This window comes from Petaurus breviceps, unplaced genomic scaffold (assembly GCF_028583685.1).
Source record: "Petaurus breviceps papuanus isolate PSGF00001 unplaced genomic scaffold, PetGlider_PUasm1.0 90994, whole genome shotgun sequence".
NCBI lineage: Eukaryota > Metazoa > Chordata > Mammalia > Diprotodontia > Petauridae > Petaurus > Petaurus breviceps.
In genome coordinates, this window is record NW_027187393.1 from 5,095,622 (window position 1) to 5,118,008 (window position 22,387).

The 22,387-nt window shown below is 49.3% G+C and overlaps 1 protein-coding gene across 5 annotated transcripts; it reads right to left on the reverse strand.

The window, feature by feature from the left end:
* Positions 1-4,228: 4,228 nt before the first annotated feature.
* SNTA1 (syntrophin alpha 1) lies at positions 4,229-22,128 on the reverse strand. Of its 5 annotated transcripts, none has more exons than XM_069077773.1 (8): positions 21,700-22,128; positions 19,115-19,300; positions 12,856-13,039; positions 10,716-10,926; positions 10,400-10,530; positions 8,133-8,329; positions 7,761-7,871; positions 4,229-5,000 (listed from the first exon to the last, which is right to left on the reverse strand). In XM_069077773.1, exons 1-8 carry the CDS (start codon positions 22,034-22,036, stop codon positions 4,894-4,896), a joined length of 1,464 nt encoding a protein of 487 aa, XP_068933874.1. In that variant the 5' UTR covers positions 22,037-22,128; the 3' UTR covers positions 4,229-4,893. The 5 variants fall into 5 exon arrangements, with proteins under 5 accessions (XP_068933874.1, XP_068933875.1, XP_068933872.1 ...); XM_069077774.1 differs by having other exon boundaries at positions 7,753-7,871; positions 21,700-22,126; XM_069077771.1 differs by having other exon boundaries at positions 7,761-7,940; positions 21,700-22,126.
* Between the last annotated feature and the right edge of the window lie 259 nt (positions 22,129-22,387).

The window sequence follows — 22,387 nt, forward strand, 5'->3', positions numbered from 1 at the left end:
AAAGAGATAGTGTAAGAGATATAGTCACAGTACTTGGTGAACAATTATGAGAGAGAATGGGTATCCAAAAGGCAACCCTTCATATTCTCTGCTTTTCTTTTTACTCCTTAAGGAGTCTCAGTTCATGTTTCAGATCTACAAGAAATCTTCCCTGAACCCCTCAATTGTGCTCTCTCCCTCTTATTTAGATTATCTTGTACCTGTTTTACCACCACCTCCAATAAAATGTAAGGGTAGGAATTATTTATCATGTTGTCTCTTTTTTAAATTAATAAAAATCTGTTGGTTTTTATTTGATCCATTTTAATTTTCAGGGAGTTTGTTGCTAAGGCAAGGTGTTATACCTTTTTTTCCAAGATATTAATTCCCTTTCCAATTTTTTCTTCCATAGCTCTCATTTATTTTACAATTTTTCCTATAATACTCACACTTCTTTGACAAAAATACTCTTGCTTCAGCTCTTCCTGGAATTCTAGTTGAATTTGTGTTCATGCTCTGTTTTTCTTTGAGGCTTTGCTCATAGATGTTTTAGAGTCTTTCTCTTCTTCTGGGTTTGTATCTTGAGAATCCCCGTTACTATGATAGCTTTTTTATGGTAGGATTCTTTTAGTTTGTTTGTTCGTTCTTCTGGACTACTTCCTGACTTTGGACTTGATGGGAAAGCCAGGCTCTGTGCACTTCTGGAGGGAGGGTCTGAGCTGGTCCTGTTGCTGCTTTCGTTGGGTACTGAGTATTATTACAGGATCTCAGGGATAACTGAGACTAGAGACTTGTTCTTTGGTCTGGTATTCCTGCCCTTTTTATGCTTCTGCAGGCTTCCAACTGGGTTAGAAATTAGAGTTGATACCTTTTTCTGCCCCTGGGATCTGAGCCATACCACTGCTACTTCTTTTTTTTTTTTGGAGGGGAGAAGGCAGGGAAGTTGGGGTTAAGTGACTTGCCCAAGGTCACACAGCTAGTAAATGTGTCAAGTGTCTGAGGTCACATTTGAACTCAGGTCCTCCTGACTCCAGGGCTGGTGTGCTACTCAGTGTGTCACCTAGTTGCCCCTACTTCTTTTTTAATGGAATAAAACAAGCATTTCCATAACATAGTATAATAAAAAAGATGATTGCACGTGAAGCTGCAAATCTATTATGTACAACTTGCTATTCCTTTTAAATATATTATAAACTTTTTGTGAAAATTTCTTTTTTTTCTTTTTTCCCTTCTCTTCCCCAAGCCCCAGAGATGGCTATATTAGACACAAATAGAGGGGTGTGTGTGTGTGTGTGTGTAAAGTTATTCTATACAGGGAGCAGCTAGGTGACACAGTGGATAGAGCACCAGCTCCGAAGTCAGGAGAACCTGAGTTCAAATCTGACCTCTGATCAGACACTTGACACTTACTAGCTGTATGACCCTGGGCAAGTCACTTAACTCCCAAAGTCACCCCCCCAAAAAAAAAACAAAAATTATTCTGTACATACTTCTATTTATCAGTTCTTTCTCTGGATACAGATAGCATCTTTCTTCATATGTTCTTCATAGTTAATTTGGGTATTTATAATAGTAAAAATGACTTATTCATTCAAAGTCTTTCTTAAAACAATATTGCTACTACTATATATACAATGTTCTCCTGGTTCTGCTCATTTCACTCTTCATTATTTCATGCAAGTCTTTCCATGATTTTCTAAGATCGTTGAGCTCATCATTTCTTATAGCACAGTAGGCATTCCATCACAACCATACACTCCCAGCTTGTTCAGCCATTTCCCCACTGATGGGCATTCCTGCAGTTTCCAGCTCTATGCCACCACAAACCTGCTCCTCTCAGTACAACGCTCAGGACTCATGCTGGGGCGGAGTGGGGGACAGTACACCATGGACGTGTGACCTGGAACCAGGTAGTGAGCAACAAGGCTGTGTCTGAGACCTCCACTCACTCTGGTGTACATCCTCTTCCTGGGCAATAGAAGGCTCCACATGACCATGGCTGACCAGAATGTGTCCCCAGTGTCTCCAAACTTCTCAGTCTGTGTCCATATGCCAACCTGAGCTAGAAAAAGGACTCCCTGCGGCTTTGCTTTGTATTGCCCGATCAGGATTTCGTCTGGTTCTTTTCTAGATCAGTTTGAGGGAGTCGTTTTGTTTGTTTGGGGGTGGGGTATTGCTCCACTGCTCCCTGATACTCTGCCATCTTGGTTCTCATTTTGACTTCATATTCCTAGCACCAATCCCAGTGTTTTGCACATAATAAATACTTAATAAGTTAGTTTGAATTAGAATCAAGAGGTCAATGCTGAGCTTGGAGAAAGCAGTATTAATAATAATAAGAGCATAGGCAGATATAAAACTTGAGCTGGATAAGTCCCTCCCCTAAGTCATTGGTTCGTCTTCCCATCCATCAATTGGGGAAGAGCTGAACATATTATGTAACATAGATGTGGAATACTACTGTGCTGTAAGAAATGAGAAGGAGGATGGTTTCAGAGAAGCCTAGACAGACTTGTATAAACTGATGCAAAGTGAAGTGAGAAGAACCAGGAGAAAAATTTATACCATAAAAGCAACATTGTAAAGACAATTTTGAAATACTTACAAATTCTGACCAACCATGATTCCAAAGGATCAAGGATTAAGTATCCTACCAATCTTTTCACAGAGAGGTAGTGGACTCAGGGTATAGATTGAGATACATATTTTTATTAGTAAGCATTTATTTTCTCTCTGTTCCACCATCCCTCCTACATACACACACACACACACACACACACACACACACACACACACAGAGCAAACCCTCATAACAAACATACATAGTCAAACAAAGCAAATTCCCCACATTGGCCGCGCCCCAAAATATAAAGTTATTTAGATTGTGAGCTCTTTGAGAACAAGGATTATCTTTTACCTCTCTTTATATCCTTAGTGCCTAGCATAATACCTGGAACAGAGAAAGCACTTAATAATTGTTTATTGACTAACTAAGCTATGAGGAGGGGTTTAGCACAGGAAGACAAATGATTGAATATAAAAACAAAAACCATCAATAAAACATTCTGTTTTGACGTGGTTTCATTTCTTCTTCCTTGTTCCCCTTGGGAGGAAAGTTTTCTTATTTCAGCCAAATCTGGGTTTAAGGAAATCACATTCCCTCGTCATCCCCACAGTGCTCCTCTCTAAATGGGTACGGGAAGGCCTTCCAAGCTCTCCATTGAGTGGGTGCTGCCCCCAAGCCAGCAGCTCAGATTGACCAGGGATCCATTATTGGGCTAGTAAAAGAGTTAGGCTCAAGAACAAGCTGGGGCTTGTACCTTCATCTGGATCCTTAACCTGGGCCCTGCTAGATGAAGGAAGGGGAGCAACCTTCTCTTATGGTGGGAACACTAGAACCCTAACTTCTCCCTTCTCTTCCCCCATACAAATGGGAAAGAGGGGGTGTCTTTTAGAGGTAATGAAACCATCTTTGGGACTTGATTGGCTCAAGGCACTAACGAGGAACCAGGTTATTGATATCACTTCCTAGTGACTAAGTCCAGAAGAACCACTGGAACTTCAGTTTGATGCTTGGCTGGTGGACCACAATGGATGATTCAGAGGCAGCAGAGAGCTCCCTTCCAATGAACCGACTTGGGATGCATGTGCTTGTTGAATATCCCTCTCCTGCTGTGACTAAGTAAATCTCCTTTTGCTGACTGAAAAATTATCTATGAATTTCTCATTTTTGTTCCAATATTGAACATAAACTACCAGGGCACCGACCTGAGTCAGGTCTGTCCTACACCAGGAAGCCCAGGAGAAGGTGGAGTCCCTGGGTTTCTGGCCTGATGAGATCCTTATTCCCCTTACGCCTAAATCATAGGCTCACAAGATTTAAAACTGACAGGTACCTTAGATACTACCTACTTCGACCTACTCGTTTCACAGGTGAGGAACTGGGCCCAGAGAGCAGTGATTCCTTTTCTCCCTCCCATTCTACGCCCAAAGTTGCCACATTGACTCCAGGCTTCTGCAGGCCAGAAGTCCCCACATGGACCCGAGAAGAGGCTATTTCAGGGCCCAGGTAGAGCTCTGCTTCTCCCACCCCCACCCCCAATGCAGATGGTCTGAGAGTGCTAAGGAAGATGTCTTAGTCAGTGGCAGCAGGATTGAGGACAGATGTCCTGGTTCCCCAAGTGTCCCTTGGTAGCCTATGGACAGAGAAAGAAGAAAGGACTATGACAGAAAAAACATACAACTGGACTATGGCGAAGTTGGGCTATTTATTTCACCAAAAGAATGCAAAAAAAAAAAAAAAAGAACACAAAAAGGGGGAGAAAAGATTCCATGGTGGAATTTGGGTGGAGGAAATAGGGAGTGTCTTCCCCCTTCTCATTGCCCCAGGAAGGGCCACATCTGGAGGAAGCCCAAGGGCCTCAAGGGGGCATAGGGGCTTCTCTCCCTCTGTGAACAGAACCATGGCTCTGGGGAGGGGTCGGGTTAGGCTGAGGCGTGGCTCACTATTTGGGTCCATGTGACCTGGCTATGCCAAATGCCAACCTGTACCCAGGGGCTTTCTCCTGCCTGGAGCTGGGAGCAGACCTCCTTGCCCTCCCCTCCTCCTGGCTCCTTCTTGGCCCTGGCCATGAAAGTATCAAATAAGGAATGGCTTATTTGTACACAAAATAGCACTCTGCAAGGCACTGGTGTGGGAACAGCCTCGGGGTTGGCTGCTCCTTCACAGGGTCGCTATGTCTCAGGAGGTCACCCCCAGTAAGCCCTCATCAGACAGTGGTTTCTGGCAACCCCGGGCCTGGCACCACTGATTTCCTGGCTCTGTTCTCTTGACGTTCTGCTCTCATCTTCCTGCCTTCTGTTGGTCAGTGAGCTTGTGGGCCTCTCTTCCTGGGCTTTGTGGCCCCCAAGCTCCTACCCTGGGGCCCTTAGGCCAGTAGCCCCAGGCGAGTGACTTTGGCGGAAAGAAAGGAGTGGATGATGAAAACGATGGTTTTGGGGCAGGAGTGAAGATCCAGCTGCTATAGGGGCCAAAAAAACTCGAGTCAGGGTAAAGCTGCCATTACCTCCCCAAAACCCTTTGCTCCAGACTTGCCAGCCCTGCATCAAGCAAGCCTGGGTTGACACACACCCCCTTACCCCTACCAGCCCCCAGCAGCAGAGATGGCACAAAGATACGGTCAACAGACATGAGTCCTAGGATAGGGCATTCTGCAAGAGCAGAGATATCCCACAGAGGGGAGGAAGTCCAAAGAAGCATAGACCTTTAACACTCAAAAGGACCTCAAGGGCATCAACTTCAATCTCCCATCTTTAAAGCCTCCCCTTAAAAGAGGATCATCCAGTCTCCACTCAAACACTTCCCATGATGAGGAGCTCACTACTCCCCCCAGCCAGTCCTGTTGTTAGATAACTCAAAATGCATCCCCCTCCCCTTCTTGGCAGAGAAGGGAGATTGGAATGGTGTGGGAGAGATAGAAGAGATGTGAGTGTGGAACACTCCATAGGCCATCAGACACAAGTGATGTGTTGGTTGGCTTTGCTAGACTGTCTTTTTTCTTTCTTTTTTATTCTTTGTTATAAGGGATGACTCCTTGGGTAAGGGAGAGAAGAAGAATATATTCAGAAATGAATGTCATGTAAAAATAAAGGATCTTTTTTTAAAAGTTGTAACATGGTTAATACGGAAATATATTTTATATGATCTCATATGTATAATGGGTGCCATATTGCTTGCCTTCTCAATGGGTGGGAAATGGACTGGAGGGAAAGAATTTGGAACTCAAAAATTTTTTAAATGTTTAAAAATTTTTTTAAGTTTTCATTTAAAAAAAAAAGAGGGGCAGCTAGGTGGCACAGTGAATAGAGCACTGGCCCAGGAGTCAGGAGGACCTGAGTTCAAATGTGGCCTCAGATGTTTAACACTTACTAGCTATGTGACCTTAGGCAGGTCACTTAACCCCAACTGCCCTGCTTTCCCTCCTCCAAAAAGAAAAAAAAAAAGGAAAGAAACCTAATTCTTCCCCATATTGAACTGAAATTTGACTTCTTGTAACTTCCACCCATTGTTCCTAGTTCTACCCTCTGGGATCAAGTAAAACAAATTCTTCTTCAGCATCTAAAATCAGCCCTTCTAATGTCTCTGAAGACACCTATCATATTCCCTCTAAATCTTTTATTCAAGGAGAAACATTCCCAGGTCAGCAATTCTCATAATGTGGCCTTGCATTCCCTCCCTATCTGTTACTTTCTCCTTGGGATGTGCTGCAGCTTATCGATGTCATTCCTAAAATGTGGGGCTCAGAAACTTTGGGTCAGGGCAAAGGAGGAGCCAAAACACCTCCAGCTCAACGTGCCTAAAAACTGAGCTCATCTGGGCCCGGGGGAGGGGGGGAGAGGGGCCGGGGGCAGCTCTGAGAGCTAAGCCCACCCCTCACTTCCCCACCGCCCCATTTGGCACTGCCTTTCCAGTCACCCAGACTCAAAATCTTTACCTCCTACCTCCTTGCCCACAATCCATGTTCCACTGATTTTGCCTCCTCCCTATATTTCTCCTGCATGCCTCTCTCTACTCACTGGGGCCATCTCCCTCAGATGGACATCGCCAACATCTTACTGGGTCTGCTGGTCTACCTAGTCTCCTAAATAGACTCATGGCCTCCACTCTCTTCCTTTCTAATCCATCCTTCATACAACTTCCAAAATAATCTCCCTGAAGCACGACTTCTGACCAAGTCCCTCAGAAACCTTCAGTGGCTCCCTATTAAAGTCCCTCTACAATCTGAGTCCAAACTACCAGGACAGGCTTATTTTACATTTTTCTCTTCTAAGTGGATCCAGACTGGATCCAGCTGTCATAGATCTAGTCTCACCCTCTCCTATCCCTGTGCACAGACTCAAGGTGTCCCCCATCCCGGGAATGGCTCCCCTTCTCCCACATGCTATACCAGTTGACATTCTTGTCCTTCAAGGCTCAGCTTAGGTATCACCTCCTCCATAAAACCATCTCTGATCTCCACTTCCCCAGCCCACTCCCAAGTCTGTATATTACTTTCCTAGTAAAGTAACATAAGCACTCTATACACTGTCACATCACATGTATATATTCCCTTCAGATGTACATATTTTATTTATGTGACTTACCCAAGGTCACACAGCTAGTAAGCAGGGCAGCTAGGAAGTCAGGAAGTCTCATCTTCCTGAGTGCAAATCTAACCTCTGACATTTACTAGCTGTCACTTAATGCTGTTTACATCAGTTTCCTCATCTCTAAAATGAGCTGGAGATAGAAACGGTAAAACACTCTAGTATATTTGCAAAAAAAAATCCTCAAAAAATGGGGTCACAAAGATTCGAACATAACTGAAATGACTGAACAAGAACAAAAAGTCAGGACTTGAACTCAGGTCCTCCTCAGTTTCATCTGATTCATTTCTGTACCCAAACCCATCACTAGGTATACAATAGGTACCCAATAATGGTTTGATGCTGCTAAGAAGGCTGTCAGTACTCCAAGTTCCCCATCACAGCCAGTCTAGCCAGTCCTCTAGGTAGGATATAGGAACTGAAGAGGGGAAGGAGAAGAGGGAACAAGGGGCAAAGGAAACTCCAGGCCAGGTGATGTCCAGAGCCTCCTGGGCCTTGGGGAAGCAGCCTCAGGTACTCATCCCCCTCCCCGTTTTGGTCTCCTCAATACCCCCAGCCCCCATGGCCCAACAGCTCTTCAGTCTCCTCCCCTCTCCCTGCAAACCCCGGGAAGTGGAGGCCACTCACAATCTCACCCTCAGCACCCCCAAAGTCCAGGAAAAGCAGACTGGACCCATCGTCCGAGGACATCTGCAGCTTCTCAAAAGGCTCCTGCAGCAACAGGGCTTTTGCCAGACCCGGCTCCACTGCCCAGAGGGTAAACCCCTTGTCAATGTGCACAGAGAGGCTACAGGCCCGCCCATTCCACGTGCAGGCTGAGGAGGAGGGTAGAGGAGGGCATGAGGTGTAGGCACACTCCAGAGCCCTGCTCTAGCACAGCTCCTACCCTAGCAGCCAGGACAAAGGTCAGGGCATGTTCCTGCGGGCTCCCCTACCCCAGAGGCTGCCCACCCCGTGACTCACCAGAATACACAGCCCTCTCCCTGGGTGCCCTCTCAGATTCTGACCTGTGGACACCTCCTGGACAACCTCTGCAGAATTGTGGCAACCATCCACCAGCAGGCGGGTCCAGGTCGCCAAGTCCCGGGGTGACTCCACACTGAACAGGTGTGTCTCCACACCCTGATGGGTCCCTGAACGCAGCACGAAGGATAGCTCTGAGTCATAGAGAACAGAGCCCTTGGAGGGGCCTGAATGCACCAGCCTGGGAGGGATGAAGATAAGACACCTTAAGAATATGCCCCCCACCTTACTGCCTGCTCTATCTGGGGCAGGTAAAGAGTCCTGCTACACCCAATACAGCTACCAAGGGATCACAGATCTAGGGCTGTAAAGGCCCTCAGAAGCCATCTAGCCCAATACCCTCATTTTACAGATGAGCAAACTGAGGCCCAGGGAGGTGAAGGGATTGGGTAGCAGAAGGATCAGAAGTAAAATTTGAACTCAGATCTTCCTGGCTTTGAGGCTAGCTGTCTTTCCACTTGTGATAGTAATGGAATGTGGAGATTCCCCTGTATTGGGCTTGGTTTTCAAATTGATTGTGTTAAAACCCAGAGCTTGTTAATCCCACCTGTGGGATGGACTTGTTGATGTGAAAAGAAAGTCCTGAACTGGGAGGAGCTGGTGACATAGATTTGGAGAGACAAGAGAGAGGCGGAAGACCTTTCTTGGAAGCAGCACCCACGTGGAGGCAGGGAGAGAGACTAAGAGAATTGCTGGTGGCCACTTTGAATTGCCCTGGACTTTTGAGACCTGCCCCCTGAGCTGCCAAGGACTGAGGAGACATGGCTGTTTTGCTGGTACTTTGTCTGTCTGTTTTGATGTTCTTTTGCCAGATTTGTCCACTGGTGAAAGACAGTCCTGGAACCTGGCTTTTGGTTAAGAAGCCCTGAGACTGTCCTGCAGACAGAGAGTGAATACTGTCCACTGGTGAAGGACAGTGCTGTTGTTGCAGGGGTCTGGAGACTGTCCTGCAGACAGAGTGAATACTGTCCACTGGTGAAGGACAGTGCTGTTGTTGCAGGGGTCTGGGAACCTTTCTGTTGGTTCAGAAGCCCTGAAGAAGGATTTTCTTGTTGTATGTTTACAGAAATCCTACAAGAGGGTTTTGCTAATGTTTTCAGGGGTTCTAGGACTGTTCTACAGACAGAGGATGAATTAATGGAGGGACTGGCAATGTATCTTGTGGCCTTGCTAAGCCTTGTCTCCCCAGGAACTAAGATTGCTGAGAACTTGCCTCATGTCAAGATGAAGAAAAGACCTCCATTTGGGTATTAAGTGCTGTGTTTAAACTTGATGTAACTCTGGGGTAGATTCAATTGTGATCCAGGGGTGGGGAACTTTTGACCTTTTTGTGCTCTGTGATTGACAAATAAAGATATAGCCTAGGGGTGGAGAAGTATTTAAACCAGGGACTTTGTAATTGATTGAATGATTGGAAGGTCCTGGGGTGGGGTAGTCCTTGGAGATTATTTAATCACACTTAGTAAATGCTGTATTTTGGAATGATGTCATGTTTTGATCTTCTCTGTTCTTGGTTGGTCACTGAATAAAATGGAGAGCACCTATGCTGGTATTTTGAACCTTGGGAAGTTGCCTTTCCTTGGCAATTACAGTACACCACTGCACCATGCTACCACTCTGTAGGGGCCTTGAATTGGCTGACCCAGCCTTGTGTCCATTGACTATTAGCCCCACCATGGCCTGTTCCTGCTCTGAAGCCCACTTGCCAGGGGCTGGCTATCTCTATTGTCACTCATGTTTTCTTCCCCTCCTACGATCCTGGACAACCTGACCAGAGACTCCCTAGTCTCTGTCCTGAGGCACCAGCCTCTCAAACACCACGATCCTGGTAGCAATGACCAGCTCCCCTCTTCCATCCTGTCCCCAGGCCCGCTGTGTCTCTGCCCCTCTGCAATGGCCATCACCCACCCCAGGAGTGTATTCCCAACTCTCACCTGCATCTTATTTTCTGCTTAAATAGCACCCACTACATGAAGCCTTTCCTGATCCCTCCAGCTAACAGATTAACCTCATTTCATAAGTACATATTTTGTACACACTTATCAATATTCATGCTGTCTACCCCCAGCAGAACATAAGTTCCTTGAAGGCAAGAACTGGTTCATCTTTGCCTTGTTTGCACAGCGCTTGACACATGGTGGACACTTTGCAAGTGCCAGCTGATTGAATGACTGATTGGAGCTCTAAGCTTAGATGGATAGAGCAGGAGACAGGACAGGGATGGGGCCCCTGGCCTGGGAGCATGAGGTACCTCGTGGCAATGAGTGGAGAGCTGCGGGTGGGTGCGCTGAGGGCATCGCGGTTCTGGGGGAGATGACTATAGAACAGAAGGTCCTTCTCCGTCAGCACGGCCAGAACAGGCTCTGTCCCCCCACCTGGGAGCTACAGAGCAGAGGGAAGAGCTTAGGGTGACTTGGGGGATAGGGGCCAGAAGGAAAAGGACAAGGGAGGGTGGGGAAGCGGAGCAGCAAAGAGGAGAGGACCCAGGATGAGGGGCCCGGGGAAGGGAACGCCCTGCCTGAGCCGGGAGGGGAGAGCCCCCCTGCCCCCAGCCTCATGCAGGCCACCTGCTCCGTTAGCCAGCCTATCCGCTTGATCTCTTTGCTCCCAGAAACACCTCCAGCTCCTGTGAGCAGGGCCTGCAGTTCATCAGTGACCCAGGGCACAAGGACACTGATGTTAGCCTGGATGGCAGCCAGCCATGCCTGAGCACTGGCCTCATCCTTGGCCCTCAGGAAGAGCGTGTCACGACCATCTGCGGAACGCAGCTCCAAATACCTGTGGACAGAGGCTGATTCAGGGACAACCAGGCCGCTCCACGACACCCCAGAAAGCTGGACGTCACTATGTTGCCGAACACGCACTGTGATGCAGATACACAGAGGACAGGCAGAACAAACTAGAGACGAACGCCGGTCACACAGACCACACGTGGACACCACCTCTCACAATCTCAGCCGTGCATGCACACACCTCAGCACCACTCCTGCCTGCAGCTAACATTTATATCGTCCCTACTGGGCGCCAGGCGCTACTCTAAGTACTTTACAAACACCTCATTCTATCTTCACAACAATGGGAGGGAGGTGCTATTATTATCCCTATTTTACAGATGAGGTTAAATGTCTTGCCCAGGGTCACAAAGCTAATAAGTGTCTAAGGCTGGATTTGAACTCAGGTCTTCCTGACTCCAGGCCCAGAACTATGTCCACTGAGCCACCTAGCTGCCCCATGTCTCCAGCATACATGAGCACCAACCTGGGCCTGCCTATTTCTCTCTGAAAGGACTCAAAGGTGCCGCCTCCTTGCTTCCCACTGCCCAACAGGCCATCCTGGGGACCCTTAGCTCTCAGTTCACAGTGCTGGACTCTGCTTGTTTTCCAGTTTATGAAACTAGGCTGGATCTCAGGGCCAGGCTGTGGGTAGGGCAGAATGCAGAAAGATCGGAAACCGTGCTTATGCTGGGCCTGGGGGCCCCAGGCCCAGGCAGGGAAGGTCACATATACAATGTCTGCCTGATCTTTGAAGTAGCTCAGTGTGATATAGGTTCAGGGAAGACAGCAGTTTAGACCAGGAGGACAGTAGCACTGGAAGACAAGATCCCTGCCTGTGGACAAGGTACCAGTTGAAGGGCTTTAATTTCTTTCTGAGCCACTGGATGACCCTTGCCAAGGTCCACCCTCTCTCTAATCCTCGGGACCCTCTTCTTTATGAGGATGGTCCACAGCCTACCTCCCCCTAAGGCCCCAGAGAAGAATAAGACACCAGGTAGAAAGGCACTGAGATGGTCTTCGCAGAGACCACAAAGTCACCATCCCAAACAAGGAACTCTGCTTCTCGGCTCTTAGAATTTTCTCTGGCTGTCTCCAGTGCCTGGAATGCACTCATTCCTCATCGCCACCTCCTGGTTTTTCAAGTCCCAGCTAACACCCGGCCTTCTACAGAAACCCTTTCCCAATCTCTCTAACACCTTCCCTCTGTTGATTATTTCCAGTTTATCCTGTATTTTCCTTCTTTGGATGTAGCTGTTTGCACAGTGTCTGCCTGTTAGATCGTGAGCCCCTCGAGGGCAGGGACAGTCTTCCCCATTTTTTTGTATCATCTCTTCTTAGCACAGTGCCTGACACACAATGTTTATTGACTTACTGACACCCTCCTTAGCTAACACAGTAGCTCAGGACAAAGGCCTGGAGCCATGGAATATCTGGGCTGGAAGGGCCTTAGAGATGATCTCAGAAATTAAGGAACCCAAGCCCAGAGAGGGGATGGGACTTGTTCAAGCTCACACTACTGGTTAGCTGACAGAGTCTACCTTAGAATCCAGCTCCAAGTGCTTTCTGCTTCATCGAGCTAATATTTCTCAGGCCTCGCCTGGTCAGGGGAATGTCAGGTCTCCTGGTCCCCTCCCCCTTGAATCTCCCTAGCCATCTGATAATCCCAAAGGCCAGCCCTAGTGATGGCTCTTTTCTATTCCTTCAGTCCCCACTGCAACCCACAATCATCTGATGTCAACCCCAGGCTCTATGCTGCGAGTGCCCTGGAACCTGTCTTTACCTATACTCAGCACCCACTTCCCACCAGAGCCCAACCACAGTCATCTAGTCTTTCCTGAGGCCCATCCTCCCCCTGCACTCCACATCCACTCCCTGCTGCAGCCCACCCTCTCCTGGGCTCAGGGTTCACTTCCACCCTGGGGCCGGTCCTCACCTGCGCTCTGCATCAGTGGAGAGACACCTTCTCGAGACATAGGCCATCTTCAAGGAGACGTTTTTCCCCTCCTTGAGGTCCCGGGGGCGGAGGGTCGGGGAGGAGGCAGCTGGGGACTCCCAGCTTACAGTAGCCCCTGATGAAGAGTTCTTGAAATAGGGCGAGATCTCCTTCATGTACTTGACTGTCCAGGGAGACAGTGACAAGGAGTCACACTCAGCCAGTGCACCAGCATAAAGCTTCCCCACCTCTGGGTGCCCAGTTTCCTGGGCACCAAGTCTTACTACAGCAGAATCACTCTCAGCTTGACCCAACCCAGTCTCAGCCACCACCCAAGAGCACAAAACTCTGCAGGGAACCAGTCCTACACAAAGGGCAGGGGACAGAGCTCTGGGCTGGGAGCCAGAGGACCTGGGTTCTAGTTCCAGCTCAGATGCTCACTAGCTGTATGACCTTAGACAGGTCACTTCCCTTTTCTGGAACTGCCTCCTCTCTGTAAAATGAGGGGGTTGGAGGTCAAAGATCTCAAAGGTCACACACTTGCAGACACACAGATGTGGACGGACACAGAGACAACTGCATCCTCAGACACTCGCTCAGAGAGATGCAGACTCCCTCCCTCCCTCCTTCCTTCCCTTTGTCTTCCTGACAAGACCAGGGTTCATTTTTAAGACAAGAATCCATACTCCAGGAGACAGAAACATCTTGGTTTTAAGGAGAAAATGTTAAATCCTCGACAATTTCACGTAAGGCTGTCAACAGTAGGAAGAACCCAAGACTGTGAGTCAGCAAGCAAATTCTAATCCCAATTACGCTCCAATTCCATTGCACTTACTGCATATATGACCTTGGGTAAACTACACTAGTCTTCTCCAGGCCTCAGTTTCTCTGCCGGTAAAATGAGGTAACTGGGCACTCTACAATCATACAGATCTCCAGATGAGAAATGAGGCCATTCAGCAGTGTCTGCCCTGAGGGGTGGTGCTTCATAGCACTCGGGCCCCTCTGCTAGGTTTACTGACCTCCTGGCCTAGACTCTGGGGTTGGTGCACAAACTTTCTAACAGGCTGGACTGCTGGTCACTCCTGGCAGGAAGTATCTGGCAGTGCCAATGAACAGGAGGGGAAGGTTCCAAAGATGGGCCATGAGCCCCATTTGCCTTTTCCCTGGGTTTGATCAATAATGGGAAAGGCAAGGCTATGGAAAGTCTGTGTGTACATGTCTGATGCTTGCACAAAACAGGCCTGTATCTTTTCTGCATCTTTCCAAAGTACCTCACACATATTATGCCCATAGGAGATGCCCTAAAGTTATTCTGTTGACTGAGTAACCTTAAAGAGCTGGAGAAAAATAGAAAGCAACTGACCCTGAGCCAGGCCATCCCTTCTCACTTAGTGCTGCGCCCCACACAGCCTTGATAGTGTGGGACAAGCAGAACACACTATAAATGGCTTTCAACCAGTTCCAGAGCTGGGGTCTTGGGTTACACACACGCAGACCCCATGGACACGTGCCCTGGGCCTGAATACCTAGCTATAAAAAGACTTGGCTCTGAGGCTCCCTCCCCTCTCTCATTTCTGCCTGAGTCATCATTCTTGGCAGTGAGGGAGCCCCAGGGGCAGCTGATGGGTCCACCCTCAGGAGGGGCTGTGGCTGAGATCTCTGCTGCCACAGCAGAGACGGTGAGGCTCCTAGGGAGTGACCCCACCCAAAGATACAAGACATATGGCTGCTGGACAATGCTATCACTACTTGACCCTACTGCCAAGCAATATCACCCCTGGTCACCCCCAACACCAAATACTTCTCCAGGGACTTGAGACCTTTGAGGTGGATGGATGGGGCTTCTTCTCCTTTGGTCTACATATGGCACAGCCCAGTGAATGGAGCTTTGAGCCAACTCCATTCCTAAATCACCCCATGAGATCATCATGAGGCCTCACCTAACGAAAAGAAGCTAACCTCAGAGCCTGTAAGATACAAAGTAAAGGATTTCTGCCTTGGGCTTCCTCCTCAGGGGAGACTCAGAGGCATGACCAACCTTAGGATGCTACCCTAGGCCCAACAAGTAGAACACTTAACCCACCAAAAGGTCAGAGTGGGCCCATAACTACAGACCTTCTTACCTTCCTGCCAATTTCAGCCTCCTTCTGTCTCTGGGGACACAGCACATGTTTCCAGGTCAGGGAGCTGCCACCCTGATCCAAGGACAATGAACACAAATCCTAGAAGCTCAAAGCACCTCCAAACCTGGCCCCTTGAGAACCACCTCCTCCAAGAAGCCTCCCCTGACTACTCTGGTCCACACCAATCTCCAATTTCCTCACCTCCTCCGACAAAGCCTATAGCTCACAACTGAATGCACACTCCCCCACCCTGCCTTATGGCTGCTCATGCATGAGTCTGAACTGCATGGTGACACAAAGCCAAGCTGGGAACCTTCTCTTCCACCACGATTGACAGGCTGTGGGTCCAAGGATCCAATCTCCTGAGGTTTGTTTGGCCTTGATCCAGCTCTTCCCATGACTCTGATTGCTGCTCTCTTCCAACCAGGGCTGAGTCTGAAGTAAATTGTGGTATGAATGCTTTCTGGAGAATCAGGCCATTACTAGAAGAGGTGTGGACCCCTTTGCATGCTGGCTGTGGGAGTCAAGAGACGTAGGCACAAGGTCTGTTTCTTGTGCTCTCCCACATCCCTGACTCCACAGAATGCTCTCATGCCACACTATGCCAAGTACCCAGGCAGCTGAAACTTCATGGCAAGTGTCCCCTCCCCAAAGTGACTGAATTAAGGTGCTGGCAGAGAGAACCCAAAATTTTATATTAGAAAACAAAGATAGTATAGAATTCAGGACTAGGCAGGGCCAGACCGGGCAGGGGTCAGGAGTTACTGGCATCCCAGGGCAGGGGGTGGAACAGCTTACGACAGAAGCAAAAGACCTCCTAATGCAGAGTAATAGGGGAGGTTTGAGGGCAGCCAAGATGCGAAGGCAGGAAAACACCTCCTTCTCTATTTGTCCAGTGGTGTCAAGCCATGCTTCCTCGGAAGGGACTGTGCAGCTCGTGCTCCATATCTGCATAACCCAGACCCAGCTCACCTAATGGGGACCAGACTGGGGGAATTAAGATAACAGAATCCTAGAATGTCAAAGCCAAGAGGGACCTTGAAAAGCACCTGATCCAAAAAGAAAAGAAAAGCGTCTGATCCAATCCCTTTGTTTAGATGAGTTAACAGGCTTGGAGAGGTTAAGTGATTTTTCCAAAGTCACAAGGGGCAAGAAAATACCACAGATCTATGCTTGGGGATGCTAGGTACCCAAGAGGTCATGGAAATGCCAGCCACCATGCCCAAAACAGCTCTACCTTGCCTCAGTTGAGTTCTAACCCCATTCCCAGGACAACAGCTCCAATAAGGAGTGGGGGAATAGAACTGGGAGAAAGAATCTCCATCTTGTTTAGGTATGAGTCTTTAGATATGTTTTTGGGGGAGTCGGGGTTTGTTTTTGGTTTTTTTTATTTTTGAAGGGGGGAAGGCAGGGCAATTGGGGTTAAGTGACTTGCCTAAGGTCACACAGCTAGTAAATATCAAGTGTCTGAGGCTAGATTTGAACTTAGGTCCTCAACTCCAGGGCCACTGCTCTCTTCACTGCACCTCCTAGCCACCCCTCTTTAGTATGTTTAGCCTGAGTCTAGGCATAGTTGGCATTCAGTACACTTTTGGACTCTGGAGAGGACTGGCACCTCAATTCTCCAAATAGTGTGAACTCCTAGAGGTCCAGTGTCCAGAACCTGGCCTATCCACAACACAGAGGCTCAAGGCATGTCCTTCCTAGGTCTGAGCCCTGCCCTTCTTCCTCCAAATGTTCTGTTGTTGTAGGTACTGTTCAATGTTCTCTAACTGCCACCTAAAGGTTAGTGGGGCCACAGTGGGGGTAGGTCTCAGGGCACAGAACATTTATAGCTAAGGAATGTTGGCAGCAGTCCAACATGTTGACTCTAAAACCACTAGCCATGGCCTCATTCGCCTAGGCATTTCCTGGTTTTGCCATAGTTTGGGGGCTGCTCTCTGTCTTCCCTGGTGCTAGAAATGGAATGGTATCTTCCTCAAAGTCTGCAACCCCCAGAGGGCTCTCCGGACAAAGAAAGCTCTTTATTTCATCTTTGGACGCAGGACTGGGTCATTTCCCTCCTATTAGGCAGTCACTCACAGCTCCTTCCATACAGTATGCACAGCAACAGAGCCAACAACACAAGGGAACTGGTGTAAGCTGAGAGAGGCCATGAGCTTTGAAGCTCCTTCAGAGGGGCATGGTCTGGCACTCCAGGGTAGTAGAGGGGAGATGTCCATACACGTGTGCACATACACACACACACACACACACACACACACACACACACACCCCTCTTGATGCTCAGCGGATGTCATGTTCACACCACAAACCCATCATCTTGTTGGCCTAAGGATGTTAGATTCAGAGATTTCTGCATACACCACAGTCTGGGCATTCCACACCCTCCTAGGCCTGAATAGAGTGCCAAGCTGCCCACTCCTCCCATCTGCCCTTGTCTTTTGAGAACAGGCACTGGAAAATTCTGGGAGTCAAAGCTGGGGGCCACAGGACAGGCTGACTCACCTGGCAACCTGCCCTGATGGGAGGGATCACTGAGGGCCCATGGAGACAGGGTTGAGCACCAGGGAGGATGAGACAGTAGAGGTGGGGGAGTAGGGCAGGGAGCCTATGTTACTGGATCAGAGGTGCACCCTCCCCGCCATATTAGAATAAAGGCTACCACATTATGGAACAAGGATTGACCAGTCCAGAGCAAGTCCAGGGTCAACAGTCTGCCAGGCAGTACCCCTTCTTCCTCATATTTCCTAAGGGCATACGATATACCCTATAGTTCTCAACAGCCTTTACCCCAGAAGGTCCAACCAAACTTGCTTCTGATCTTGTACACTCTATGGGAAGGAAGAAAACCCAAGGAGACTTGAGCAAAAAGGGATCCATCAGAATGATATGATTCCCTAAGACTGCTCAAACTAGAAGAAGTTTCCAGATTTGAAACATAAGGGCCAAGAAATGGCCAAAACTTCAGACCCTGCCCCAACCAGCCATTTTTTCTATCTGCCAGGGCTCCCCAGAGTCTCCTTCTCTACCTTGGGATATGTTATCAACCCCATGCTGGATCCCTGACAGCACTTGATCCTCTATCTACCCACCCCACAGGCAGACAGTCCTGCTTTCCTTCTCTAAGGGAAGCTAAGAGAGCAGGAATAGGCCTTAGATCAAGCCTTAACTTGTTTGGTCACTTTAGGAAGACTAGAGAGAACAGAGGTAGAAGGCTATAGGTTCCCAATGGGGCTACAGTCTCCGCTATCAGCCCTGGGTACTGCTGAGCAAACCTACCCTTAGCTATACTGCCCCTGACTGATAGGTAAGTCCTAGGAGACATGGGTTATTGTTGTTATTATTTGTCCTTCATTCTCGAAGATCAGGGAGATATGCCATGACATTAAAGTGAATTGAATTTAAGTGAGAGAAGGCCATGCAAAGTCCCCAGCCTCACTTTCATCTCCAGAGCCATCTGGGTCCAGTGGTAATGTATAGATCAGGACTGGAGATGGCCCTGAATGCAGTTAAAGATGCTAAGAACTTTAACAGGTCTCAGTTTGACTGAGACCAGGAGACATGGGGGAGATATACTGGAGTCACAAAACACCTCCCAGCCCTTACCAAGGTGGGAAGTCCCGTGGGCCCAGCTGCCTGCTTCTCCTAAGGGCACTGCTTACACTTCACACTGATTCCTTGGATCAAAGGACTCCTGCTGAACTGCTCCAATACCCATTCCAAGACTTAGAATAATAGAATGCCCCAGCTTGGAGGACCTCAGAGACCACTGAATTCAATCCCTTTATTTTACAGACAGGGAAACTGAGATCCACAGAGAAGAAAGGACTTGCCCAACATCAAACAGCAAGTTGGTTGCAGAGCTGAGACCAGAACCCAAGACCCCAGGCTCCCAGCCAGGGTCTCCAATCTCTTAGTTTCTGGAAACATAAATCAAGGGAAATACTTAAATATGAAAAATACATGGTTTTTTCATGAACAAAAGCAATCAATTCAATGAAAAACCTTGAGATCCTAGGATAACTTTCCCAGGTCCTGGGTAAGGAGGGCATGAGGAATGTCTAATAGTGAGCAATAGGACTGTCTCCTCCATAACCTCCCCTTACCAACCCTGTCGTCCCACCGCTTACCCTCCAGAACCACCTCCTTGCCAGTTTTCTTGAGCACCTGCACAGCCTCATCGTGAGTGGCAGTGGAAAGGTCTCCACCATTCACCGACAGGATAGCATCGCCCACAAACAAAGCCTCCGTCTGGTCAGCGGCCAGTCCCTTAAAGATCTTGGAGATGAGAATGGGCATCTTGTTCTCTCGGCCACCTGAAGATGCACACACACAGACATGTACACATGTAGGCACACACTGGAGATAAGGAAATGGGCACCAAGGTCAGGGAATTGGGGTGACAGATATTAAATAAGTGCCTGCTACCATTGTACTAGGAAGACCATAGGAGGAACAGAGACCATTAGAACTGGAAGAGACATCAGGGGTCATCAGTCCTTTTACACAGGAGGAAGCTGAGGCTAGAGAGGAGGAAAAACCTGCCCAAGGTCACAGTTAGTGGTAGGACTGGGACTAGGATCCTGGTCTCCTGACTCCCAGGTCCAATACTCATTCTGTTTTAACAGTTCTCTCCCCATTTTATGGTTGGACAGGTTGTGGCCTAGGAAGAGGAAGGGATTTATCACAACCCCAGAGAGTACATCAGATTCAAAAGACTTATTTAGGGGAAAGGTGTGTGTGGCTGGGGGGGGGGGGGAAGGGGAGTGGCCTTAGCTCGGAAGCATTATGTCCTTTGGACCCTGAGACTTTGTTGGTAGGAGGAATCCCTCCCAACAGATGCCAGACCTAAAGAGATAGCTCCAAGTTCATGAACTGTTCTCCAAAGCAAAAAGCAGAGAAGAGAAATAAGTAGAACTCTGAGCACAACATTAGCTGAGGCCATCATGATCCTTCAATAGCCAAACATCTAAACCAGGTTCAGGAGAAATTACTTCTCCTGAGGTAACCAGAAGAACTACTCCCTGAATCCAAGAGAGAACTATAGATATTGGGTCCTTCCCACTTGGAAAGGACAGGCCTCTGTTCTCAGTGGAGACCTAGCTGCCCACCTTTGCCAACTCTGTGGAGGAGAAGAGAGGGACATCTTGATCCAGCAGTGAGCAAAGGTAGAGCAGGATTATGGGGTACTAAAGAGAGCTGTGGCTGAGGATATGGAAACCTTGGTCCTAGTCTCTTTGATGCCTATTAATTTCCTGTGTGACCTTCGATAATTCATCTCCTCTCTTTTCATTCTCTATAAAACAATAAAGGAATCAGTGCTAAGGTCCTTGCTGCATCTGATGTTCTACGATGGGAAATTCTATTCTATGACTAGCACAGCATCCTATCCTGCCATTCACATATCAGTTTGGAAGAGGAGATTCCCTACACATACACACATACTCTAACTCTGCCTCTAATGGCTCTTACTGCTGATGCCTGGAAATATTCTCTACCACAGAAACCACCTGCTACCTGAGATGTCCTAGAATGGCACTTGGACCCAGGACAAAGGGGCCTTCAGCCCTCTGGGAATTGCTTCCCTATTCAGACCCATGAGCATACACATAGCTCTGGAGGGAGAGAGAAATTAGGAGAGAGAAGTCAGTGAAAGGAGCGGTTAGAGAAAAAAGAAATAGGAGGACAAGAAAGTGGGGAAAATAAGGGAGGGGGGAGATTAGGGGAGATGAAGAAGCCAGGTGTCTCCAAATAGGAGGGGTCATGGACTAAGACTCCCCCACTTTTATTACAGCCCTGAGATAGCCTAGAAGCCAGACCTTGCCTTTATGGAAAGCTGAAGGACAAGGCAGATTAAGACTACAGCAGTGCTGGTCTTGGAAATGGGAGCCCTGGGTTCCAATTCTGCCTCTGATACTTCCTAGCAAGCCATATAACTTCTCTGGGGTTTCTTTACATGTAAAATGCTGGAGAATCTACTTCACAGGGTGGTTTTAAGATTCCAGTGAGATACCGTAAGGAAAAAAGCTTTGTAAGCTTTAAAGCCTAACATAAGCAGCGCATCAGTGTAAGTTATGAAGGTGGGAGGGTCAAGGAGTGCTATGTACTGGGGAATAGGCTTCTTGGGTAACTCGCACAGCACAGGGCAGAGAGAATCCTGACTCACTTCCAGCCAGGGCCAACAGGCTGGGCTGGAAGTTTAGACCACTGGGGCCAGGCGCTACCCTGTCGGGGCTCCATGGAACTCCCACAGACGCGAACTAGGAAGCAATGAGGCTATTACTGGAGCCAGGCTCCCAGCCAGTCCCCAGACTGGGCAGCCCTCATGGCGGAGGCCCTGCCCACCGGCTCAACCTGCCAGGCCCCGCTGTCCCATGAAGTTTGTAGGGCGAGAAACTGGCTAAGAGCTTGCGTTTGTCTCCATGTGGCCTGATCGTGATCTTCACGGGACGGATCGGTTTCCACCGCGCCCACCCTCCCGCAAACGCTGCGCCTGAGTTCAGGGGACCCCGACAGTCAGACAGTCAGACAGACAGACAGTGCAGTGCCGGGCAAAGCGCCAGGGCGCTCTCTGCGCCCCTCACACCTCTCGTCTCCGTCGCTCTCCCACCCTAGGCTCCTTCACATTCAACCCGGTTAGGCTGCGCTCCCCGTGTCCCGTCGCCGCCCCCGTGCTTCCGCTGTGTCCCCCAGCCCGTGCCCCCGGGGCCGCTACCTTTGATGCTGATGCCCAGTCCGCCCGCCTCCTGCTTCACCACGCGCACCGTCCGCTTCTGGTTGAGCAGTGCGTGGGGCAGTGGCGGAGTTGGGGGCGCCCCGGGGGCTGCGGGCGCCCCGGGATCCGCGCCGTTGAGCTGGGGCAAGGACGTGGACTCAGGCTCCGAGCCAGAGCCCAGCCCCGGCCCCGACTCGCCGCTAGCCGGCGCGGCGCTCACCGTCACCACGTCCGCGGCCAGGCTGACCAAGACCCGCAACCAGGGCCCGGGCCCCGCGCTACCCGGAGCGCGCAGCTCCAGCAGCCCGCTCTTCGGGGAGCGCCTACCCGCCGCCATCTTCGGAGACAGGGAGCCAGTGAGCCAAGGGAGCGAGCGAGCGAGCGAACGAGCAAGCGAGCGGCCAGCGAGCGCTGCGGCCCCTTCCCCCCCCCCCCCCCCCCTTTTCTACCCTCCTTCCCCGCCCCGCCGGCGGCCCGGGGGCACCGTGGGGGAGGCCAAGAGCGCGGGCACCGGGCACCGGGCCCGGCTGCAACTCCGCCCCCCGCCCCTCGTCGGGGAGAGTAAAGGATCCCGGTCACCCCTTTCTCTCCCTTCCACCGGATCTCTGTCCCAGATCCCAGGACTGGACGGGGCGGGTTCTCCTGGCGTTCTTCTGCACGAGACTACGTGTTGGTGCTGGTGGAAGCA

Bases quoted from the DNA above. Each gene is read 5' to 3' on its own strand.
- SNTA1 (XM_069077771.1), bottom strand. From the start codon at position 22,036: ATGGCGGCGGGTAGGCGCTCCCCGAAGAGCGGGCTGCTGGAGCTGCGC. The intron at 13,040-19,114 runs GTAAGCGGTGGG...CTCCCTGGACAG, and splicing joins CAAGGAGGTGGTTCTGGAGG to TCAAGTACATGAAGGAGATC. The intron at 7,941-8,132 runs GTCAGAATCTGA...CCTCCTCCTCAG, and splicing joins TGTCCAGGAGGTGTCCACAG to CCTGCACGTGGAATGGGCGG.